Source organism: Lampris incognitus, chromosome 15, assembly GCF_029633865.1.
Source record: "Lampris incognitus isolate fLamInc1 chromosome 15, fLamInc1.hap2, whole genome shotgun sequence".
NCBI classification, from domain to species: domain Eukaryota; kingdom Metazoa; phylum Chordata; class Actinopteri; order Lampriformes; family Lampridae; genus Lampris; species Lampris incognitus.
The window spans coordinates 49,336,040-49,356,473 of record NC_079225.1 but is presented as its reverse complement, the minus strand read 5'-3'; the positions used below and the strand labels follow the sequence as shown (position 1 = coordinate 49,356,473).

At 43.7% G+C, this 20,434-nt stretch overlaps 1 protein-coding gene across 6 annotated transcripts in view; it reads left to right on the top strand.

The window, feature by feature from the left end:
- LOC130124726 (MAP/microtubule affinity-regulating kinase 3-like) overlaps positions 1 to 20,434 on the top strand; it is a 96,967-nt gene extending 76,533 nt beyond the window's left edge. For 5 of the 6 annotated variants that reach the window (XM_056294057.1, XM_056294053.1, XM_056294055.1 and 2 more), the window contains 4 exons: positions 7,377 to 7,474; positions 7,926 to 8,198; positions 18,193 to 18,237; positions 19,084 to 20,434. In XM_056294057.1, coding sequence (XP_056150032.1) covers positions 7,377 to 7,474; positions 7,926 to 8,198; positions 18,193 to 18,237; positions 19,084 to 19,450 — 783 coding nt within the window. In that variant the 3' untranslated portion in view covers positions 19,451 to 20,434. The remainder of the gene's footprint in view (positions 1 to 7,376; positions 7,475 to 7,925; positions 8,199 to 18,192; positions 18,238 to 19,083) is intronic. The other variant, XM_056294056.1, reaches the window with a different exon arrangement.

Genomic DNA, 20,434 nt, shown 5'->3' with positions numbered 1-20,434 from the left:
GGCCAAGCTGTGATCACTGAGTCTGTACATAGTCAATGCCTTTCTCAGTTTCTGATCGGTGATAGTGGTCAGTAGTCTGCCATCGTGTACCGTCTGTTTAGAGCCACACAACATGAAGTTTGCTTTGACTTTTTGTGATAGATGTCCAGTGGTTAATGTAACTTTCTTTTTCTTTAGCTATAATGTGGTTGGGCCAGATTGTGTGAGGGCTGTCCTGATGACTTGTGCTGTTGGCTGAGCTGAGCCTCAGGACCAGCTGGCTGAGGGGACTCCTCTCTTTGTTCTCCTCTGATGGAGAGCTTTGTGATGGTAGGAGTTGGGGTCATTTGCTTTTAGGTATTGGTAGAATGTGATTGCTCTTTTTTGCATTGTTATTAACAGGGGAAACTGGCCCGGTTCTGCTCGGCATCCATTGTTGGGCGTGTTCTTGTGTACTGTGAGTACACTCTTGCAAATCTCAGTGTGCAAGGTTTCAACTGGGTGTTTGTCCTATTTTTCAAAGTCTTGATTTACAAGAGGACCCCACACTTCACTGCCATATAGTAACATTGGTTCAATTATGGATTTGAATATTTTGAGCCATGTTCTAACAGGTGTGTCTATGTTTGAAGACTTTTTTTATAGTATAGAAAGCCCTTCTTCCCTTGTCTCTGAGATCATTAATAGTGAGATTAAAATGTCCTGTAGAGGTAATTATTAGTCCCAAATATCTGTAGCTGTGTGTGTGTTCTATGTCAGTGGAGCCTAGTAAGAACCTATTTGGGTTCCCTGACACCTGACTCATTTCTGAAGACCATAATTCTATTTTTTTTTCCAGATTAACTGTCAGGGCCCAGGTCTGACAAAAGTTTTGCAGATGATCCAGTTGCTGTTGTAGTGCCTCCTTAGATGGAGCTAATAATATTAGATCATCTGTAAAAAGTAAGCATTTAATTTCTGTGTCAGAGAGGGTGAGACCAGGGGTATCTGATTGTTCTAGAAATGTTGCCAGTTCATCAGTATAAATGTTAAACAGGGTGGGGCTGAGGCTGCAGCCCTATTTCACACCTCTACTTTAGGGGAAAAATCTGTTTCCATATTGGCAATGTTCACAGCACATTTATTATTGTATACATTGTTTTAATTATGTCTTTCCCTGTGTCTCTCTCTGTGTCTCTCTGTGTCTCTTTCAATTCAATTCAATTCAGTATGTGCTTTACTGGCATGACATATGTTTGTGTACATATTGCCAAAGCATGTAAAACAACAACAACACAACACAACAATGATTATAATAATAACAGCAACAACAACAATGATTATGATATTAAACAACAATGGTAGCAATAGGTGCTCTCACCCACTGTCTCTCAGGTTGTGGCAGGAAAATATAAATCTTGCTGCAATGCTCGCCGCTGCCCCCCCTCCCAGGACCACCCGCAGCTTACCTGCGTCGTCCATTTCCTGGTACTCTGGAATCACATGTTCCAGCTCCTGGACAAAAGCCCGTCGCTGATTTTCAAATTTGTCACATTTAAGGAGGAAGTGCCCCTCTGTCTCCACCTCATCTATCATGCACTGACCACATGTTCGTTGCTCTTTTGGCAACCACGTCTTTTTATGTCTCCCCTTTTCAATGGCTAGACTGTGGTCACTGAGCCTGTCTTTGGTGAGGATCTGTCGCTGCTTCCTGTCTCTGACAGTTAAGAGGTGTTCTTCCAAATCATAGTGTTAGGGTTTGTAGAACGAACCCAATAGCGACAACACAAGACAAAGTAAAGCACCAACCTGGCAGGACTCGTAGAGGAGAGCCGGCCGGGCCTGGACAGAAGGGGGAGGCGCTTCAGGCGGAACTTGAGAATAGCTTCTTAAAAATGGGAAAACGTAAACTGCCCCCTTAATCCGAAAAGGAAAAAACGTAAACTGCTCCCTTAAAGTCCGAAAGGGAAAAAAACACAAACTGCTCCTTTAAAGTCCGAAAGGGAAAAAAAACACAAACTGCTCCTTTAAAGTCCGAAAGGGAAAAAAACACAAACTGCTCCTTTAAAGTCCGAAAGGGAAAAAACGTAAACTGCTCCTTTAAAGTCCGAAAGGGAAAAAAACACGAACTGCTCCTTTAAAGTCCGAAAGGGGAAAAAACACAAACTGCTCCTTTAAGGTAGAAGTCCAACCGAGTAATAAGATCCACAGTGAGAGAGGAGAAATTAGAATATCAAAAACTTGATCTCAACTAGAAAATCACGATGGGAAAATCCAATGGGAAAACACAAAGAGAGTTCCTCTCCGAACAAGCTCTCAAGGAGAACTGACACAAGGGAATAATCAAACAAGCAAAAACACGGAGAATACTACAATCTGTACTCCACCGGGAGACACAGAAATGTCACAAAACTCGAGACGAAGAATTTACTCACGGGACTGTTCAGGGCGAACTCGCGACGAGTTCTGGAAAGCAAACAAACTTATACTAGAGTGGTTAACGAGTAGGTAGGCTGCAGGTGTTTCAGACGCGCCCTTCCCCCGCTCTCATTGCTGGTTGCCAGGTTGGTCAACAGACCGAGCCCTAACACATAGTTTGTTTTTAGGGCCCGATAGACTTATAGTTTGTTTTGAGTTTTGATTTCAGCGTTCCAATCTTTCAAATAATTGTTCTTGCTGTGTTTTATAGCCTGATTTATCCTCATGTTTGTTTGTTTTATAGCTGATTTATCGTAATGTTTGTTTGTTTTATAGCTGATTTATTGTAATGTTTGTTTGGAATGTAGTGCTGGCCTGAGGTTGGTTGGTCTTAGTATTTGTTAAAGGGTTAGTGAGTCTCAGAACCAGCTGCTTCAGGGGACTCTTTTCGGGGTTCAGGTCTTGGGTTTTCAGAGCTTTAAAGTGCAATGTATTTGTTGGGTTTGTATTTAAGTGCATCCAGAAGTTTAGAGATCTTTTTTGTACATTTATCAGTAATGGAAACCAGCCTAACTCTGCCCTACATGCGTTGTTTGGTGTTTTCCTTTGTATTTTCAGAATCATTCTACAGAATTCAGCATGTAGGGTTTCTGCTGGATGTTTGTCCCATCTAGTGTAGCTGGAAAGACTGAGTGGACCCCATACCTCACTTCCATATAGTGCAATGGGCAGAATTACACTATCAAACAGTTTGCACCAGATGGAGATTGGTATATCAATGTTAAAAGAATTTATTTTTAATTGCATATAGAGCTCTGCGAGCTTTTTGTTTTAGGTTATTCACTGCGCTACTGAAACTCCCTGATGCTGTAATAATTAGACCAAGGTACGTATACTGCATCGTATGCTCTAAGGTGATGCTACCTAGAGTCAACTGGTATCTATTTTCCTGACATCTAGGCTTCTTCTGGAAGACCGTTACTTTTGTCTTTTTTGGATTTATTGCCAGGGCCCAGTACTGGCAATAGTCCTCAAGCAGGTCTAGTAGTTGTTGCAGCCCACCTGCAGTTGGTGACAACAAAACTAGATCATCTGCATAAAGCAAGAATTTTACTTCCATGTCATACAGGGGGAGACCTGGGGCTGCAGACTGTTCCAGCTGCACCGCCAGTTCATTAATATATATGTCGGGCTAAGTCCACAGCCCTGTCTCACCCCTCTATTCTGAGTGAAGAACTCGGTGTGTTTGTCTCCAATCTTAACTGCACATTTGTTGTCCGAATACATTGACTTTATTATGTCATACACTTTACCCCCTACACCACTTTGTAAAAGTTTATAGTATAGTCCTTTGTGCCAAATAGAGTCGAAAGCTTTTTAGAAGTCAATAAAACAAGCAAATATTTTTCCATTTTTGGCTTGATTCACATTTTCATTTATGAGGGTGTGTAGGGTGTAAATATGGCCCGTAGTCCGGTGATTTGGGAGGAAGCCAATTTGACCTTTGCTCAGGACATTGTGTTCGTTAAGGAGGGTTAGAATTCGATTGTTCAAAATGCTATTAAACACCTTCGCCAGACTACTGCTCACACAAATGCCTCTGAAATTATTAGGATCCAATTTGTCTCCATTTTTATGAATAGGAGTTATAAGCCCTTTGCTCCAGATGTCAGGAAAATATCCCGAATTTAGAATGATGTTGAATAATGTGAGTACTGTCCTTTGCAGCTCAGGTGTTCTGTTTTAAGCATCTCGCTTCTGATGCTGTCAAGGCCACAAGCTTTATTGGGCTTTAAGGATTTGAGCATCTGTGCCAATTCTTCTTGTGTTATTAGAAAATCCAGTGTTTTGGTTGTCTTTTATAGTGCATTCGAGCAACCGTAATTTTTGTTTGATCAGATTGTAATTGGAATTTGAGTGTTCTTGTTGGATTTCCGAATAGATATGTTCAAAATGATTTTTCCAAATTTCTCCATTTTGGATAGGCAAGTCTTGTGGTTTTGTAGAGCTCAAATTATTCCACATTTCCCAGAATTGGTTTTGACTCAGGGAATGTTCTATTTCCTGTAGGGTTCTATCTACATGGCTTTGTTTTTTCATTCTTAATGTGTGTTTATATAGTTTTAATGTTTCGCTATATTTCTTTCTTATATCCATATCTTGAGGTTGGTAGTGTTTCAGGTTTGACAATTTACGCAGTTCCTTTCTTATATTTTTACAGTCATCGTCAAACCATTTTTCATGTTTAGATTGTTTCTTTTTGTTGTTGGTGGTCCTTGGTAGGGCCATGTTTGCTGCCGTCTGAAATATATAATTAATTTCATTGACAGCTTGGTTGGTATTTTCCTTGTTAGTTCCAAACGGTTTGTTAATGAAGTTAGTAATCATATTGAGTAATTTGGATGAATTCAGGATATTGATACATTTTTCTACACTGTCTGGAGCCCATCTGTAGGTCTTATTAATTTTGAACAGCTTGCTGGGCTCCTCTATAGGCATTTGAGTCAGGTTAATTGTTTTGAAGAAAATCATAATTTGGTTATGGTCAGAAAGAGGAGTTTGTTGTCTGACAGTGAATGCGTCGAAGGAGGTGGAGTCCATGTCAGTTATTGCATAGTCAACTACACTAGCTCCAAGACCTGGACAACATGTGAACCTTCCCAGAGAGTCTCCTCTGATCCTACCATTAAGTGTGTACAGGCCAGAGGCACGACAGAGGTGAGCTAGCTCCTTACCAGCCTTGTTCACAGTACAGTCAAGGGAGCTCCTTTTGATGAGGGTTGGTGAGAGGTACAGGGAATGTTGACCAAACACATGTCTGTTACCCTGAGGGTCAATGGTATCACTTACTGAACCTGTTCTTGTGTTAAAATCTCCGCACAGCAGCACATTTCCCTGGGCCTGGAAAAGGCTTACCTCTTCATGGAGGTTACTCAGGAAATCCTCATCATAATATGGAGATTCAGTTGGGGGAGACTATAGAGCACAGAGATAGATATCTTTGTTTGATATGCCAATTTTATTGCTGAGTTTTAGCCAGCAGTGAGATGTTCCAATTTTAATTTTTGAAATGTGGCTGGCTAAATATCTTCTGTACCATATCAAAATACCTCCGGAGTCTCGTCCACGATGTACTGAGTTGAGTTTAGTCGACGGAATAATTATTTCATTGTAACCTGAGGGACAGTGGGTGATTATGTCTTCACAACACCAGGTTTTCCAAAGGAATTGAATCAAGTGCAACTGGACTTGGTATACAGGTATGTCCATGAAGACGTTTCGCCTCTCATCCAAGAGGCTTCATCAGTTTGTGCCTTTCTGACTAGACCAAGCTATTCTGACCGGCTGGTGATGAGACTCAGATATTTAGCCTCTTTGGAGTCGTTATCAGAGCTAATGATGTCCATGGCTCTTTGTGTTCCGATGTTTAGCAACGCCCGTCGTTATCAGAGGTATTGATGTGCATGGCTCTTTGTGAGCCGATGTTTAGCCGCGACGGTCGTTGGGGGTGTTAGTTTCGACTTCATTATTCAGTGGTCATGAGTCGTTGGAGCCGTTAGTGAGCGACTGTTGTTCTTGGAGCCTAGGCTTCTTGAGTCTTCTGGGTACAGATGAAAGGACGGCATTGTAAGTGGGAGATAGGTGGTGTTGCAGACCTCCTCCTCTGTTGAGGGATGGTTTTTCCAGTTTCTCATAGATGGCTTCCTTCACCCCTCTTTCAAACCATCTATCTTCTCTGTCCAAAATGTGTACGTTGCTGTCCTGGAAGGAGTGTGTCTTCTCCTTTAGGTGTAGATAGACTGCTGAGTCTTGTCCTGAGGAGTGTGGCCTTCTGTGTTGGGCCATCCGTTTGTGTAGTGGTTGTTTGGTTTCTCCTATGTATAGGTCAGTGCAATCCTCATTGCATTGTACAGCATACACCAGATTGCTCTTTTGGGTGTGTGGTACACGGTCTTTGGGATGAACCAGTCTTTGTCGGAGTGTGTTGCTGGGTTTGAAGTATACCGGGATGCGGTGTTTGTTGAAAATTCTCCTGAGTTTCTCGGAGACCCCAGAAACATATGGGATGACTGTGTTATTCCTTCTGTTCCTTTTCTCCTCATCGCTCACCTGGTTGGTCTTTCTGGAACGTGTTGCAGTTTTCACAAAGGTCCAACTGGGTCAGCCACAGGTTTTTAAAGCTCCCCTCAGGTGTTTGTGTTCTTCCCGTTGGGCCTGAGTGCTGCTGGGCACATTGTCAGCTCTGTGTTGTAGAGTTCTGATGACGCTCAGTTTGTGTTCCAGTGGGTGGTGTGAGTCGAAAAGTAGATATTGGTTTGTTTGTGTAGGTTTCCTGTAAACCCCAATGTGGAGGCTCCTGTCTTCCCCAGGTTTCACCAGCTTTCAGTTAATATGACTATGTCGACATTATCGATGTTTTTTAAGAAGTCAGGGTCTCTACTCTTCATCCCAAAGGAAGATGAGAAGAGACCCTGGATATTCCAACAAGAGACAGAAAAAGAGTGCATGAAATGAAAACATACAATGAGTCTCTTTTGTGAGATAGAGAATTATTAAGTTACAGTGGAAGAAGACATATAAAATATCATGATAACTCTTACCTAATACCTCACTATCGATATTGTGGGCATTATTATACACACCCAGAGCCAAATACACAGGCGTGTTCTCACACACACACACACACACACACACACACAGAATAGACTGCCAGTCCAAGCCACATAATTCCCACACTATTCTGTGCACTACAGACTGGGGCAGGGCAATTTATCGATATTTTCTCTCTCTGTGTCTCTGTGTGTGTCTCTGTGTATATCTCTCTTTGTGTGTCTCTCTGTCTCTCTCTCTGTGTCTCTCTCCGTGTCTCTGTCTGTGTGTCTGTCTCTCTCTCTGTGTCTCTGTCTCTCTGTGTCTCCCTCTGTGTGTGTGTGTGTGTGTGTGTGTGTGTATCTGTGTGTGTGTGTCTCTCTCTCCCTGTGTGTGTGTCTCTCTCTCAGGGTGTGTCAGGAGGTATGACCAGGAGGAATACCTATGTGTGTACTGAGAGGAGTGCAGCCGACCGTCACGCTGTCATTCAGAATGGCAAAGAGAACAGGTGAGCCGGGAGGACGCAGCCTGCATTCAACCAGCCGTCCAGTCAGATGACAGGAAGCTTCCCCATAATAACAGCTGTAGTCTGTTACCATATCCTGTCTCAGCCAATCACAGCGCTCTGACACAACCCACTCTTCCACACTGAAGACGTCTCTCTCTTTCTGTCCAACCAGTCAGTATGCTAGTTAATCGAGTCTGATGCTGCTCTGCAGAGCAAAACACCAACAACTCTGCGTTTCTAGAACAATCACAGAGACATTCAAACTGGAAGTCTGAATGTCTCGCTCCCTGTCAATGTTGTCCTTTGTTTACTGAGATGCCTTTCGGGGCGATCCTGTGAAGAAAGACAGCTATCATAGGAATGAATGGGCTGCCATGTTTCCGTCCGCCCACCAGTATTATTAACCTTTGACTCCTCTCTTTTATGTGTCTCTACCTGTCCTCATGTCCAGCACGGTCACCACATCCACCCAAAAAACTGCAGATGGAGCCTCCACCCACAGTGTCAGCAGTGGAGCCACGCCCCCAGACAGACTGCGTTTTCCGCGGGGGACGGCTAGTCGCAGCACTTTTCATGGCGATCAGCTCCGCGAACGCAGGACCGCTACCTACAATGGCCCCCCCGCATCCCCCACCCTCTCCCATGATGCCACACCCCTGTCCCAATCCCGAAGTCGTGGCTCCACCAACCTCTTCACCAAACTCACCTCCAAACTTACCCGCAGGTTAGCCACCTCAGGTCAACATGAAATGTTATGAATGCTAAATGTGCAAGGTGGGCCTGTAAGTTATAATTTAATATTCTATAAAAATATTATATAATAGTATTAATAATAATATAATAGCACCCTCTATGAACTAGAAACCCACAAATCTCGAATAATTTTGTCGTCCTTCATAACCCTGTATCTTAATACTAATGTTCTTGATATGGACCAGGTACCACAGTGTCCAGACAGATCCCAGATCAGCCTGAAGTAGGACAACAGCTTCAGGCTCTTGTAGTAGAATGTCCCCCATACTTCTGTCCAGGAGCATCATTCACTTAATGTCCTTTTCCCACCAAAATTAGCATGTTATACGGGGTTTTTAAACATGGGATTACCCACTAGAAATATGTGATTGACCTCTTTCCCATTTGCCAGTAGACGAGAATGCCTTTCCAATTGATTTTTTCTGGTATGTCATATTCGATGCCACGAATTTGCCGGTGTCGTGCCAAAAAGTGATTACTGAAGCTGTATCACGATATATATTTCAAGTTGTTGTGAGGCAGAAACAAGCTTTCAGTCACAAGGTAGGAGCTGCAATCAGTTTTTGGCAAGTGGAAACCATGGACGACAATCACTTTTTGGCAGGCGATCACTTTTTAGCATAGCAAATTTTAGGGTGTCTAGCCAGGTGTCGTGTTTCCATCACTGTCGATCGGAGCTGGAGCCAATAAATAGCCATGACTACCACAGAGCCATTTGCCCTGGGACTGAGTGCCCATTGTAACCTTTCCCACTTAAGACAAAAGCTAGGTGTTAGCGGGTGTCAGTGGGGTTTTTGTCCAGTGGGAAAGGAGCATTATAGTAAAACCATTGTTGGGAATAAAAAGAATAACATGGACTTGGTAAAATACCTGACAAGAATGATATTGGACTGAGTAATACTGAATACAAGAGTCATACTGCCCTATTGCAATACTAGTGTGTACCAGTACAATGTGTTGCAATACTAGTGTGTACCAGTACAATGTGTTGGTGGAAGTGCACTGCAGAGCACACTACAGCTTTATGACACCAAAGCCAGCTCGACATGTCTTGTCTTTTTAGCACACAGGTTTCATATACATTAGGTGTGTATCCTGTACATACAGGATACACATACAGGGAGAACTAATTAGTCCCCCTGCTGGTCACAGTTTACTGTGAACAAGCAGCAGAAGCACTCTGCTAACCAACGTGAGTCAACACGTACATGTAGGTACTTTATTAACTTGTTTTTTTAGAAAACATGTCATTCAGATTTTCTAAAAGGTAGGAAGCGCTACCTCTTTAGCTGGATGCTTGACCTGTAACTGCAAAATTACAGCTTTTCAAATACTGGGAAACTGAACTCACAGCTCCTGGAGCACTGATAGCGGTGCGATTCTGCATGTCAGAAATTTGTTGCTTTTTATTTTGGTGTCTACATGAAAGTGGTCACCTAACAGGACCAGCCAAGCCTGCATGGCTGTTCACATGTATCTATAGATACTTGAGTGGTAAAGACATGCCCATTTCCATGCCATAATGTTGGTGGACTGACATACAGCAGAAGGCATTACGCACTAAATTTACACCCCCCCCCTTTTCTCCGCAGTTGTACCTGGCAAATCACCCCACTGTCTGAGTAGCAGACTACCACATGCATTCTCCCATACATGTGGAGTCACCAGCCCCTTCTTTTCACCTGACAGTGAAGAGTTTCACCAGGGGGATGTAGCGCGTGGGAGGATCACACTATTCCCCCCCGGTTCCCCCTCCTCCCTGAACAGGCGCCCCGACCGACCAGAGGAGGCGCGCTAGTGCAGCAATCAGGACACATACCCACATCCGGCTTCCCACTCGCAGATACGGCCAATTGAGTCTGTAGGGATGCCCAACCAAGCCGGAGGTAACACAGGGCTTCGAACAGGCGATCCCCATATTGGTAGACACACATATACACTCATTAATACAGTAATGGCTAAATCTATGGGTTAGAATAGTGTTATGGTACGTGTGTCATGGACAATCGTGTTTATGCTGGTTTTCTTTCAAGTCCAACACTACAGCAGCTGATCTCACTAAGGCCTCGCCTGTCTTGTAGAAGGTGTGTTCATCATTGAAATCAGCTGGTGCAGGGTTGGACTAAAAACCAGCCCACGCACAACACTCCATGACAAGACTGAGCACCACTTTAGTGGATGTATGGCTCTGAAGAACAGAGCCATGGCCTTACTTAATTTAATCCACATCTGGACATGAGTGGTAGCTGACTATAAAACACTGTTAGCATTCCAGGTAGTAGCTAGCCATCTACCAGCAGTGTGCTATGAATTCTATGAATGAACTGCTAATCTGTTGTTATGCCACTCACTCAAAAGAATGTTTGCTGTCAGAAAGATGTCAGCCACCACCTCTGTTCTGCTGATCTAACAAAGTAGTCCCCTCTAACATCCTGTCCACTACACTGTACTGGGCTCTGAATGTGGACGGGTCAGTGCGCTGATGATTTACAGGTGGATTGTTGCAGAATTTAGGTAGTGGAACTGCAAAACCTCCCGACCCACCCACTCATCAGCGTATCCTCTAGTTGCTGGCCTCATCACTGCACCCCCCATTTCACCTCTGCAGCCGGACCCTGGGTGGAGCCGGATGGGTCCTGGTGATAAGGCATAGTTGTCAGACTCAGTGTCTAAGCTCCTGGCAAAGACTGCCAGACTAGGAGTGTCCAGGTAGCGTAGCAGTCTATTCCATTGCCTACCAACACAGGGATCGCCAGTCGAATCTCCGTGTTAGCTCTGGCTTGGTCGGGCGTCCCTGCAAACACAATTGGTCGTGTCTGCGGGTGGGAAGCCGGATGTGGGTATGTGTCCTGGTCACTGCACTAGCACCTCCTCTGGTCGGTCAGGGCGCCTGTTCAGGGGGGAAGGGGAACTGGGGGTTAGCGTGATCTTCCCACATGCTACATCCCCCTGGTGAAACTCCTCACTGTCAGGTGAAAAGAAGCGGCTGGTGACTCCACATGTATCAGAGGAGGCACGTGGTAGTCTGCAGCCCTCCCTGGATCGGCAGAGGGGTCGGAGCAGAGACCGGGATGGCTCAGAAAATAGGGTAATTGGCCAAGTACAATTGGAGAGAAAAAGGGGTAATATATATATACACTCACCGGCCACTTTATTAGGTACACCTTGCTAGTACCGGGTTTGACCCCCTTTTGCCTTCAGAACTGCCTTAATCCTTCGGGGCGTAGATTCAACAAGGTACTGGAAACATTCCTCAGAAAGTTTGGTCCATATTGACATGATAGCATCACGCAGTTGCTGCAGATTTGTCGGCTGCACATCCATGATGCGAATCTCCCGGTCCACTACATCCCAAAGGTGCTCTATTGGATTGAGATCTGGTGACTGTGGAGGCCATTTGAGTACAGTGAACTCATTGTCATGTTCAAGAAACCAGTCTGAGATGATTCGAGCTTTATGACATGGCGCGTTATCCTGCTGGAAGTAGCCATCAGAAGATGGGAACACTGTGGTCATAAAGGGATGGACATGGTCAGCAACAATACTCAGGTAGGCTGTGGCGTTGACACGATGCTCAATTGGTACTAAGGGGCCCAAAGTGTGCCAAGAAAATATCCCCCACACCATTACACCACCACCACCAGCCTGAACCGTTGATACAAGGCAGGATGGATCCATGCTTTCATGTTGTTGACGCCAAATTCTGACCCTACCATCCGAATGTCGCAGCAGAAATTGAGACTCATCAGACCAGGCAACGTTTTTCCAATCTTCTATTGTCCAATTTTGGTGAGCCTGTGTGAATTGTAGCCTCAGTTTCCTGTTCTTAGCTGACAGGAGTGGCACCCGGTGTGGTCTTCTGCTGCTGTAGCCCATCTGCCTCAAGGTTCGACGTGTTGTGTGTTCAGAGATGCTCTTCTGCATACCTCGGTTGTAATGAGTGGTTATTTGAGTTACTGTTGCCTTTCTATCAGCTCGAACCAGTCTGGCCATTCTCCTCTGACCTCTGGCATCAACAAGGCATTTTCGCCCACAGAACTGCCGCTCACTGGATATTTTCTCTTTTTCGGACCATTCTCTGTAAACCCTAGAGATTGTTGTGCGTGAAAATCCCAGTAGATCAGCAGTTTCTGAAATACTCAGACCAGCCCGTCTGGCACCAACAACCATGCCACGTTCAAAGTCGCTTAAATCACCTTTCTTCCCCATTCTGATGCTCGGTTTGAACTGCAGCAGATCGTCTTGACCATGTCTACATGCCTAAATGCATTGAGTTGCTGCCATGTGATTGGCTGATTAGAAATTTGCGTTAACGAGCAGTTGGACAGGTGTGTCTAATAAAGTTGCCGGTGAGTGTATATATATATATATATATATATGTACAGCCGATAAATCTGCAGCAACTGCGTGATGCTATCATGTCAATATGGACCAAACTCTCTGAGGAATGTTTCCAGTACCTTGTTGAATCTATGCCACGAAGGATTAAGGCAGTTCTGAAGACAAAAGGGGGTCCAACCCGGTACTAGCAAGGTGTACCTAATAAAGTGGCCAGTGAGTGTATGTATATGTATATATATGTGTGTGTGTGTGTGTGTGTGTGTGTGTGTGTATATATATGTATATATGTGTGTGTGTGTGTGTGTGTGTGTGTATATACATATATATACACACACACACACACACACATACATACACACACACATATACATATGTATATACACATATAAGTAAGACTGCCAGCCTATTTTTGTTAATACTACCAATACCCATACTCCAGCTAGTACCACTGCTACCCTTGCCACAACCTTGCCCTTGTCTTTTTGTCTACTGCCTACTTATCTGTGTCAGGATAGCTGTGCTCTACACATTAGCCCTACTGGGTTAAGTAAAGTGGGGCGTGGCTACCTAGCTCAAAGAAATCAGGGTGTTAATTAGCTCGATCCCTAAAGGTAGAGTCTGCAGTGATGACAAACAGCGGCTTCTAGGCCACGACCCTCACTTGGTTACTGCACTTTGCTTCCATGTTTAGTTTGGTCTGAAGTGTGTGTGTGTGTGTGTGTGTGTGTGTGTGTGTGTGTGTGTGTGTGTGTGTGTGTGTGTGTGTGTGTGTGTGTGTGTGTGCGCGCGCGCGCGCGCGTGTGTGCTTGCGTGTGCTTGCGCGCGTGCTTGTTTTGCGGTGTTGTGGCAATGTGACGGCACCAGACTAATGAGGGCCCAACACACCGTTGCAACCCTGCCACACAAATTGCTGTTTGCCATTATTACATATTCTACTTTTAAGGCATGGTGTGGTTGATGAATTAGTTCATAAAATTGGATAAAGTGAAATGACTAGGTTCAGAAAATGGTCTAGTTAATTAACCGTGTTGAATAGCAGAGGGTGTAGTTGGCCGGAGGATGGAGGTTAACGCTCTCCAGCATGTTGGTGTTTCAAATTGAAAGTATTGTCCAATACTCTGATTGGTCATCTATACCTGCATGATGGATGAACACTCCCCCCTTCTCAGACTGAACCAGGGAGAGCCAGGGAGACCCCCAGATTACACCCTCTCTCTCTCTCTCTCTCTCTCTCTCTCTCTCTCTCTCTCTCTCTCTACTACTCTGTCTATACTACTCTCTCAAATTCAAATTCAAACAGCTTTATTGGCAGGAGCAAAAAATATGTTGTTGCTAAAGCAGTTTGCAGAAGATTAAAACATTACAACACATATTAAATACACATTAAATTCACATTACATCACGTTAAATACACATTAAATTCACATTACATCATGTTAAATACACATTATATCACATGTTAAATACACATTAAATTCACATTATATCACGTTTAATACACATTAAATTCCCATTACAACACATATTAATACACATTAAATTCACAATACATCACATATTAAATACACATTAAATTTCCATTACAACACATATTAATACACATTAAATTCACAATACATCACATATACACGTTAAATTCACATTACATCACATATTGATAAACATTAAATTCAAATTACATCACATGTTAAATACACATTAAATTCACATTACATCACATATTGATACACATTAAATTCACATTACATCACATGTTAAATACACATTAAATTCACATTACATCACATATTGATACACATTAAATTCCCATTACAACACATATTAATACACATTAAATTCACAATGCATCACATTAAATACACATTAAATTCACATTACATCACATGTTAAATACATTAAATTCACATTACATCACATATTGATACACATTAAATTCACATTACATCGCATGTTAAATACACATTAAGTTCACATTACATCACATATTAATACACATGAAATTCACATTACATCACATGTTAAATACACATTAAATTCACATTGCATCACATATTAATACATAGGTGTCATCACATAAGCAGATTCCGTATTTTGGCCTACTGAAGCAGTCATTTTTTTTATTGCCATACAGTACAGTGCAATTAATGTTGTACAGTTTAACACAGTTACTTAATAGATATAATTTTGGGGATCTTATAGTAGTGGTTGTGAGTCCCGCAGGCTGTGGCAGCAGATACGTATTTAGCTGCCAGAGGAGCTGTTGTTCCTTCACCAGGAGAACTGCCAGGTTCTCCTCTGGGCTTAACAGTAGGAGGTTTGGTGTTTTCTTGGCTGTTTCCCCGAAGTGGAAGTCTCTTACTGAAGAGAACTTCTCACAGTGGAGGAGGAAGTGCGTCTCTGTTTCTACCTCCCCTGTCGAGCAGTGACCACATATACGCTCCTCTCTGGGTAGCCATGTTCGTCTGTATCTTCCTGTTTCTATAGCCTGCTGGTGGTCACTGAGCCTGTATGTGGTCAGGATCCGTCTCTGCTTCGTATCTCTGACAGAGTGGAGATAGTCGGCCAGTCTATATTCTCTGTTTAGGGTCAAATAACAGTTTAGTCTACTTTGGGTTTTAGTTTCATTTCTCCAATGTTCCAAATACAGATCTTTTGATTTATTCATCACGCGTTATTCTGCTGTGTTTTGAGGCGGTACTGATGGGAGCCTGGTTGGTTAGCTTCCCCATCAGCAGACTGAGGGGACTGTTTTCAGGGTTCAGCTCTTGGGTTTTTAATGCCTTGAATGGAAGTGTGTCTTTTGGGCTTGAGTTTAGATGTGTCCAAAATGTTATGGCCCGTTTTTGGATGTTTAACAGTAGTGGGAAACGCCCCAGTTCTGCTCGGCAGGCCTTCTTTGAACATTTAAACATTTTCTGCAGAATTCAGTGTGGAGGGCCTCTCTGTACTGCTCTGTCTCTACTACTCTGTCTCTAGTATTCAATATTCATATACATATACACTACCGTTCAAAAGTTTGGGATCACCCAAACAATTTTGTGTTTTCCATGAAAAGTCACACTTATTCACCACCATATGTTGTGAAATGAATAGAAAATAGAGTCAAGACATTGACAAGGTTAGAAATAATGATTTGTATTTGAAATAAGATTTTTTTTACATCAAACTTTGCTTTCGTCAAAGAATCCTCCATTTGCAGCAATTACAGCATTGCAGACCTTTGGCATTCTAGCTGTTAATTTGTTGAGGTAATCTGGAGAAATTGCACCCCACGCTTCCAGAAGCAGCTCCCACAAGTTGGATTGGTTGGATGGGCACTTCTTTGAGCAGATTGAGTTTCTGGAGCATCACATTTGTGGGGTCAATTAAACGCTCAAAATGGCCAGAAAAAGAGAACTTTCATCTGAAACTCGACAGTCTATTCTTGTTCTTAGAAATGAAGGCTATTCCATGCGAGAAATTGCTAAGAAATTGAAGATTTCCTACACCGGTGTGTACTACTCCCTTCAGAGGACAGCACAAACAGGCAACTGAGCAAGAAGATAAGTACATTAGAGTCTCTAGTTTGAGAAACAGACGCCTCACAGGTCCCCAACTGGCATCTTCATTAAATAGTACCTGTTAGAGCCTGTTTGTGCTGTCCTCTGAAGGGAGTAGTACACACCGGTGTAGGAAATCTTCAATTTCTTAGCAATTTCTCGCATGGAATAGCCTTCATTTCTAAGAACAAGAATAGACTGTCGAGTTTCAGATGAAAGTTCTCTTTTTCTGGCCATTTTGAGCGTTTAATTGACCCCACAAATGTGATGCTCCAGAAACTCAATCTGCTCAAAGAAGTGCCCATCCAACCAATCCAACTTGTGGGAGCTGCTTCTGGAAGCGTGGGGTGCAATTTCTCCAGATTACCTCAACAAATTAACAGCTAGAATGCCAAAGGTCTGCAATGCTGTAATTGCTGCAAATGGAGGATTCTTTAACGAAAGCAAAGTTTGATGTAAAAAAAATCTTATTTCAAATAAAAATCATTATTTCTAACCTTGTCAATGTCTTGACTCTATTTTCTATTCATTTCACAACATATGGTGGTGAATAAGTGTGACTTTTCATGGAAAACACGAAATTGTTTGGGTGATCCCAAACTTTTGAACGGTAGTGTATGTGTCCTACCTTTCCCTCTGCGTCGGCTGGTGGCGTGTTTCTTTGGGTTGTATCTGTAATGTTAGACCGGGTCACGTTAGACCAGGTAACGTTAGACCAGGTAACGTTAGACCAGGTAACGTTAGACCAGGTCACGTTAGACCAGGTCACGTTAGACCAGGTCACGTTAGACCAGGTAACGTTAGACCAGGTCACGTTAGACCAGGTAACGTTAGACCGGGTCACGTTAGACCAGATCACGTTAGACCAGGTAACGTTAGACCAGGTCACGTTAGACCAGGTCACGTTAGACCAGGTAACGTTAGACCAGGTCACGTTAGACCAGGTAACGTTAGACCAGGTCACGTTAGACCAGATTACGTTAGACCAGGTAACGTTAGACCAGATCACGTTAGACCAGGTAACGTTAGACCAGGTGACGTTAGACCAGGTGACGTTAGACCAGGTGACGTTAGACCAGGTAACGTTAGACCAGGTAAACTTAGACCAGGTAACGTTAGAATAGATAACGTTAGACCAGATCACGTTAGACCAGGTAACGTTAGACCAGATCACGTTAGACCAGATCACGTTAGACCAGGTAACGTTAGACCAGATCACGTTAGACCAGGTAACGTTAGACCAGGAGACATTAGACCAGGTGACGTTAGACCAGGTAACGTTAGACCAGGTAATGTTAGACCAGGTCACGTTAGACTAGGTCACGTTAGACTAGGTCACGTTAGACCAGGTCACGTTAGTTGTTGGGTGGTTTTGCTTTATGGTTGGCTAGCAGGTTAGGCAGCTAGCAGGTTAGGCAGCTAGCAGGTTAGCAGGTTAGCCAGCTAGCAGGTTAGGCAGCTAGCAGGTTAGCCAGCTAGCGGGTTAGGCAGCTAGATGTTTGTGAACTCCTCGGGCAGGTTTAATGTGAGAACTTGGTTTGCTTGTCGGGTTAAAGGAGGTGCTCTGTTAGGAAAGTGATATACTACGTTGTCTTCTTCTTTTAGACTGTTTTTCTATATTCTCTGTCTCACTACAGACCCAATGTTTGATCATTTTTTAGGAGCTCATCTCGTGTGTGCGCTCTCTCTCTCTCTCTCTCTCTCTCTCTCTCTCTCTCTCTCTCTCTCTCTCTCTCTCTCTCTCTCTCTCTCTCTCTCTCTCTACTACTCTGTCTCTGCCTGTTTCTGTCTCTGCCTTTCTCTCTCTCTCCTACTCTCTACTACGCTGTTTCTGCTTTTCTGTCCTCTCTCTCTCTCCATCTCTGTCTTTACCTCTCCTTACTTCATCTGGTGTTTATTGATACTCTTCTGCTTATTTTATTTGCTGTTTAATGTCTTTTGCTTTCTCTCTGTCCCTTCCCCTGTACCCTCTGTCTGTCCCCGTCTTTCTCTCTGTGTTTCTTCTGTCCACCCACCTTGTCTGGCGCCATTTCTCTTTTTCTGTCTGCCAACCTGTCTGTCTGTCCGTCTGTCTTTCTCTCTAAGAGCTGCTTCTGAGGTTGAGAAGAATGGGAGACTGGAAGGTTCCAGGTAAGATGATGCAAGTACTACCACATTTCTACTACAGTACTATTATAGTACCACCATCCAACTGCAGTTCTGCTCTTTTACATAGTCCACCCACCCCTACCCACCATGTTGGTGTGTGTGTGTGTGTGTGTGTGTGTGTGTGTGTGTCTATGGGGGGGGGGGGTTAGCTTAATGTTAGAGGACATGATGGTCCAGTTGTCTGGTTTGATCAGGGTTCTACTGGTTTGTGGGTTAGTTGTGTTAAATAACAGTGTGTTGATTCCAAACAGGCTATGTCCCACCGTAGAGGATATGAGTTTGATAGGTTAAATTAATAATGAGACATTAATGGGTGTTGACACTGTAGTATAATGAATTATGACTCTTAAGAAGCTCTCAAGATATTGGTCACAGCCTCTGGTTATAATTTACTCCAGAAAGTAACTAGGAGAGACTCAGTCAAACTTACTGCCTGCTTCTGCCCGAGTAGTCTATCAGCCCAGCCAGTATGATTAAATACAGACGAGGATGACTTGGGGGCTAACGCCTCTCTCACATCTTCAATAATATATCCAGTGTGTTCACTGCACACATTACCCTTTCTACACAAATATTACCATATAGCACTGTGTGTAACATGCTACCACCTCATGACAACCCAGGATTTAACTGTCTCTCTTTTGCAGCCAACTAGATGTTTAGACGAGAGCAAGACCTCCACATGATGGTTGGTTACCTGATAGAGACTAATTAGCATTTAGCAGAGACCAGCTGTCATCAGCACATCACAACACCTGCAGTCAAAGGACACACTACACTTGCCTATAGATATCTCGCTCTCTCTCTCTCTCTCTTTCTCTCATCCAGTCAGAAGGTGACAGAGCAGGAGGAGGAGCCTGTCCCCTCAGCACCCGCCCACTTTAAGGATAGTAAGCCTCGTTCTCTGCGCTTCACATGGAGCATGAAGACCACGTCGTCAATGGAGCCTGTAGACATGATGAGGGAGATTCGCAAGGTTCTGGATGACAACAGTTGTGACTATGAGCAGCGCGAGTACTTCCTGCTGCTCTGTGTCCATGGTGACGGACATGCTGAGAGCCTCGTCCAATGGGAGATGGAGGTTTGCAAGTTGCCCCGTCTCTCTCTTAATGGCGTGCGCTTCAAGAGGATCTCCGGGACGTCCATTGCCTTCAAGAACATCGCCTCCAAGATTGCCAATGAGCTCAAACTGTAGACATAGAGACAAATGATAAGAGATTAGTTAGAATCTTAACAAGTATGAGAAAACAGCAGAGCCTCTGACAACCTCACACCTACTGTAGAACCACAAGCAAAACCAGCTCCAGCTCCAGAATATTATTCTGTATTATTATAACTGTTATTGTTCCCATTCTTGTTCATGTTTACCATAATGGAGACTGGAGTGTGGTGCTGGTAAGGGTTGTGAAGCCCTGCTACTAACTGTCCTACCTGCCCCAGAGTGGGGTGCGAGTTGGTATTTGGGGGGGGGGGGGATATATCAGAATTCCTCTTTGTCCTTCTCTGTGAAATGTCAACACAACATGGCAGCTGGACCCAGCGGGCTGTCAGCAGATTGCACACACGATGAAGAGGATATGGGTGATATTTCTGACGCTATGTTAGCAAACAACATGCAGTGGTCCCTAATGCACATGCACACACTCACACGCACGCACACACACACACACACACATACACACACACATACACACACATACACGAGGCTCTGAAGCTCCTGTTTGTTCTGAGTGGGGCAGACCTGGCCTGTAAAGGCTCTGCTGTATGGGGTTTCCCTATCCCAGAGAACAGGGGCACTAACGGCACACTTCTTCAGACACCCTGAGGATCGGCAGCTGCTGCAGTGAATTATGGGATTATGAGTTATTTGGTTATAAAAGAAAGGTTATGTGAGAAGAGATTAGGTCTGGTTTGTATTTGCTGGCTTGGATGCTGTCACAGTGGATGTTTAGTTTGGTTTTTAATGGTCCTGCTGTTAATGACATGTCAGGAGGTTTGGTCCCACCCACCAAAGCTGTTATGTTCTGGTTCCACTATGACAGCATGGACCTGGTTTTGTTTCTGAATGTTGATATATTGAATCTGCTTCTTTTCTAAGTCCAGGTTCAGATCCCCGAGAGATGGAACTCTTGTTGGTACCATCGCTACGGCTCATCATTGTTATTAAACACCTTGAACA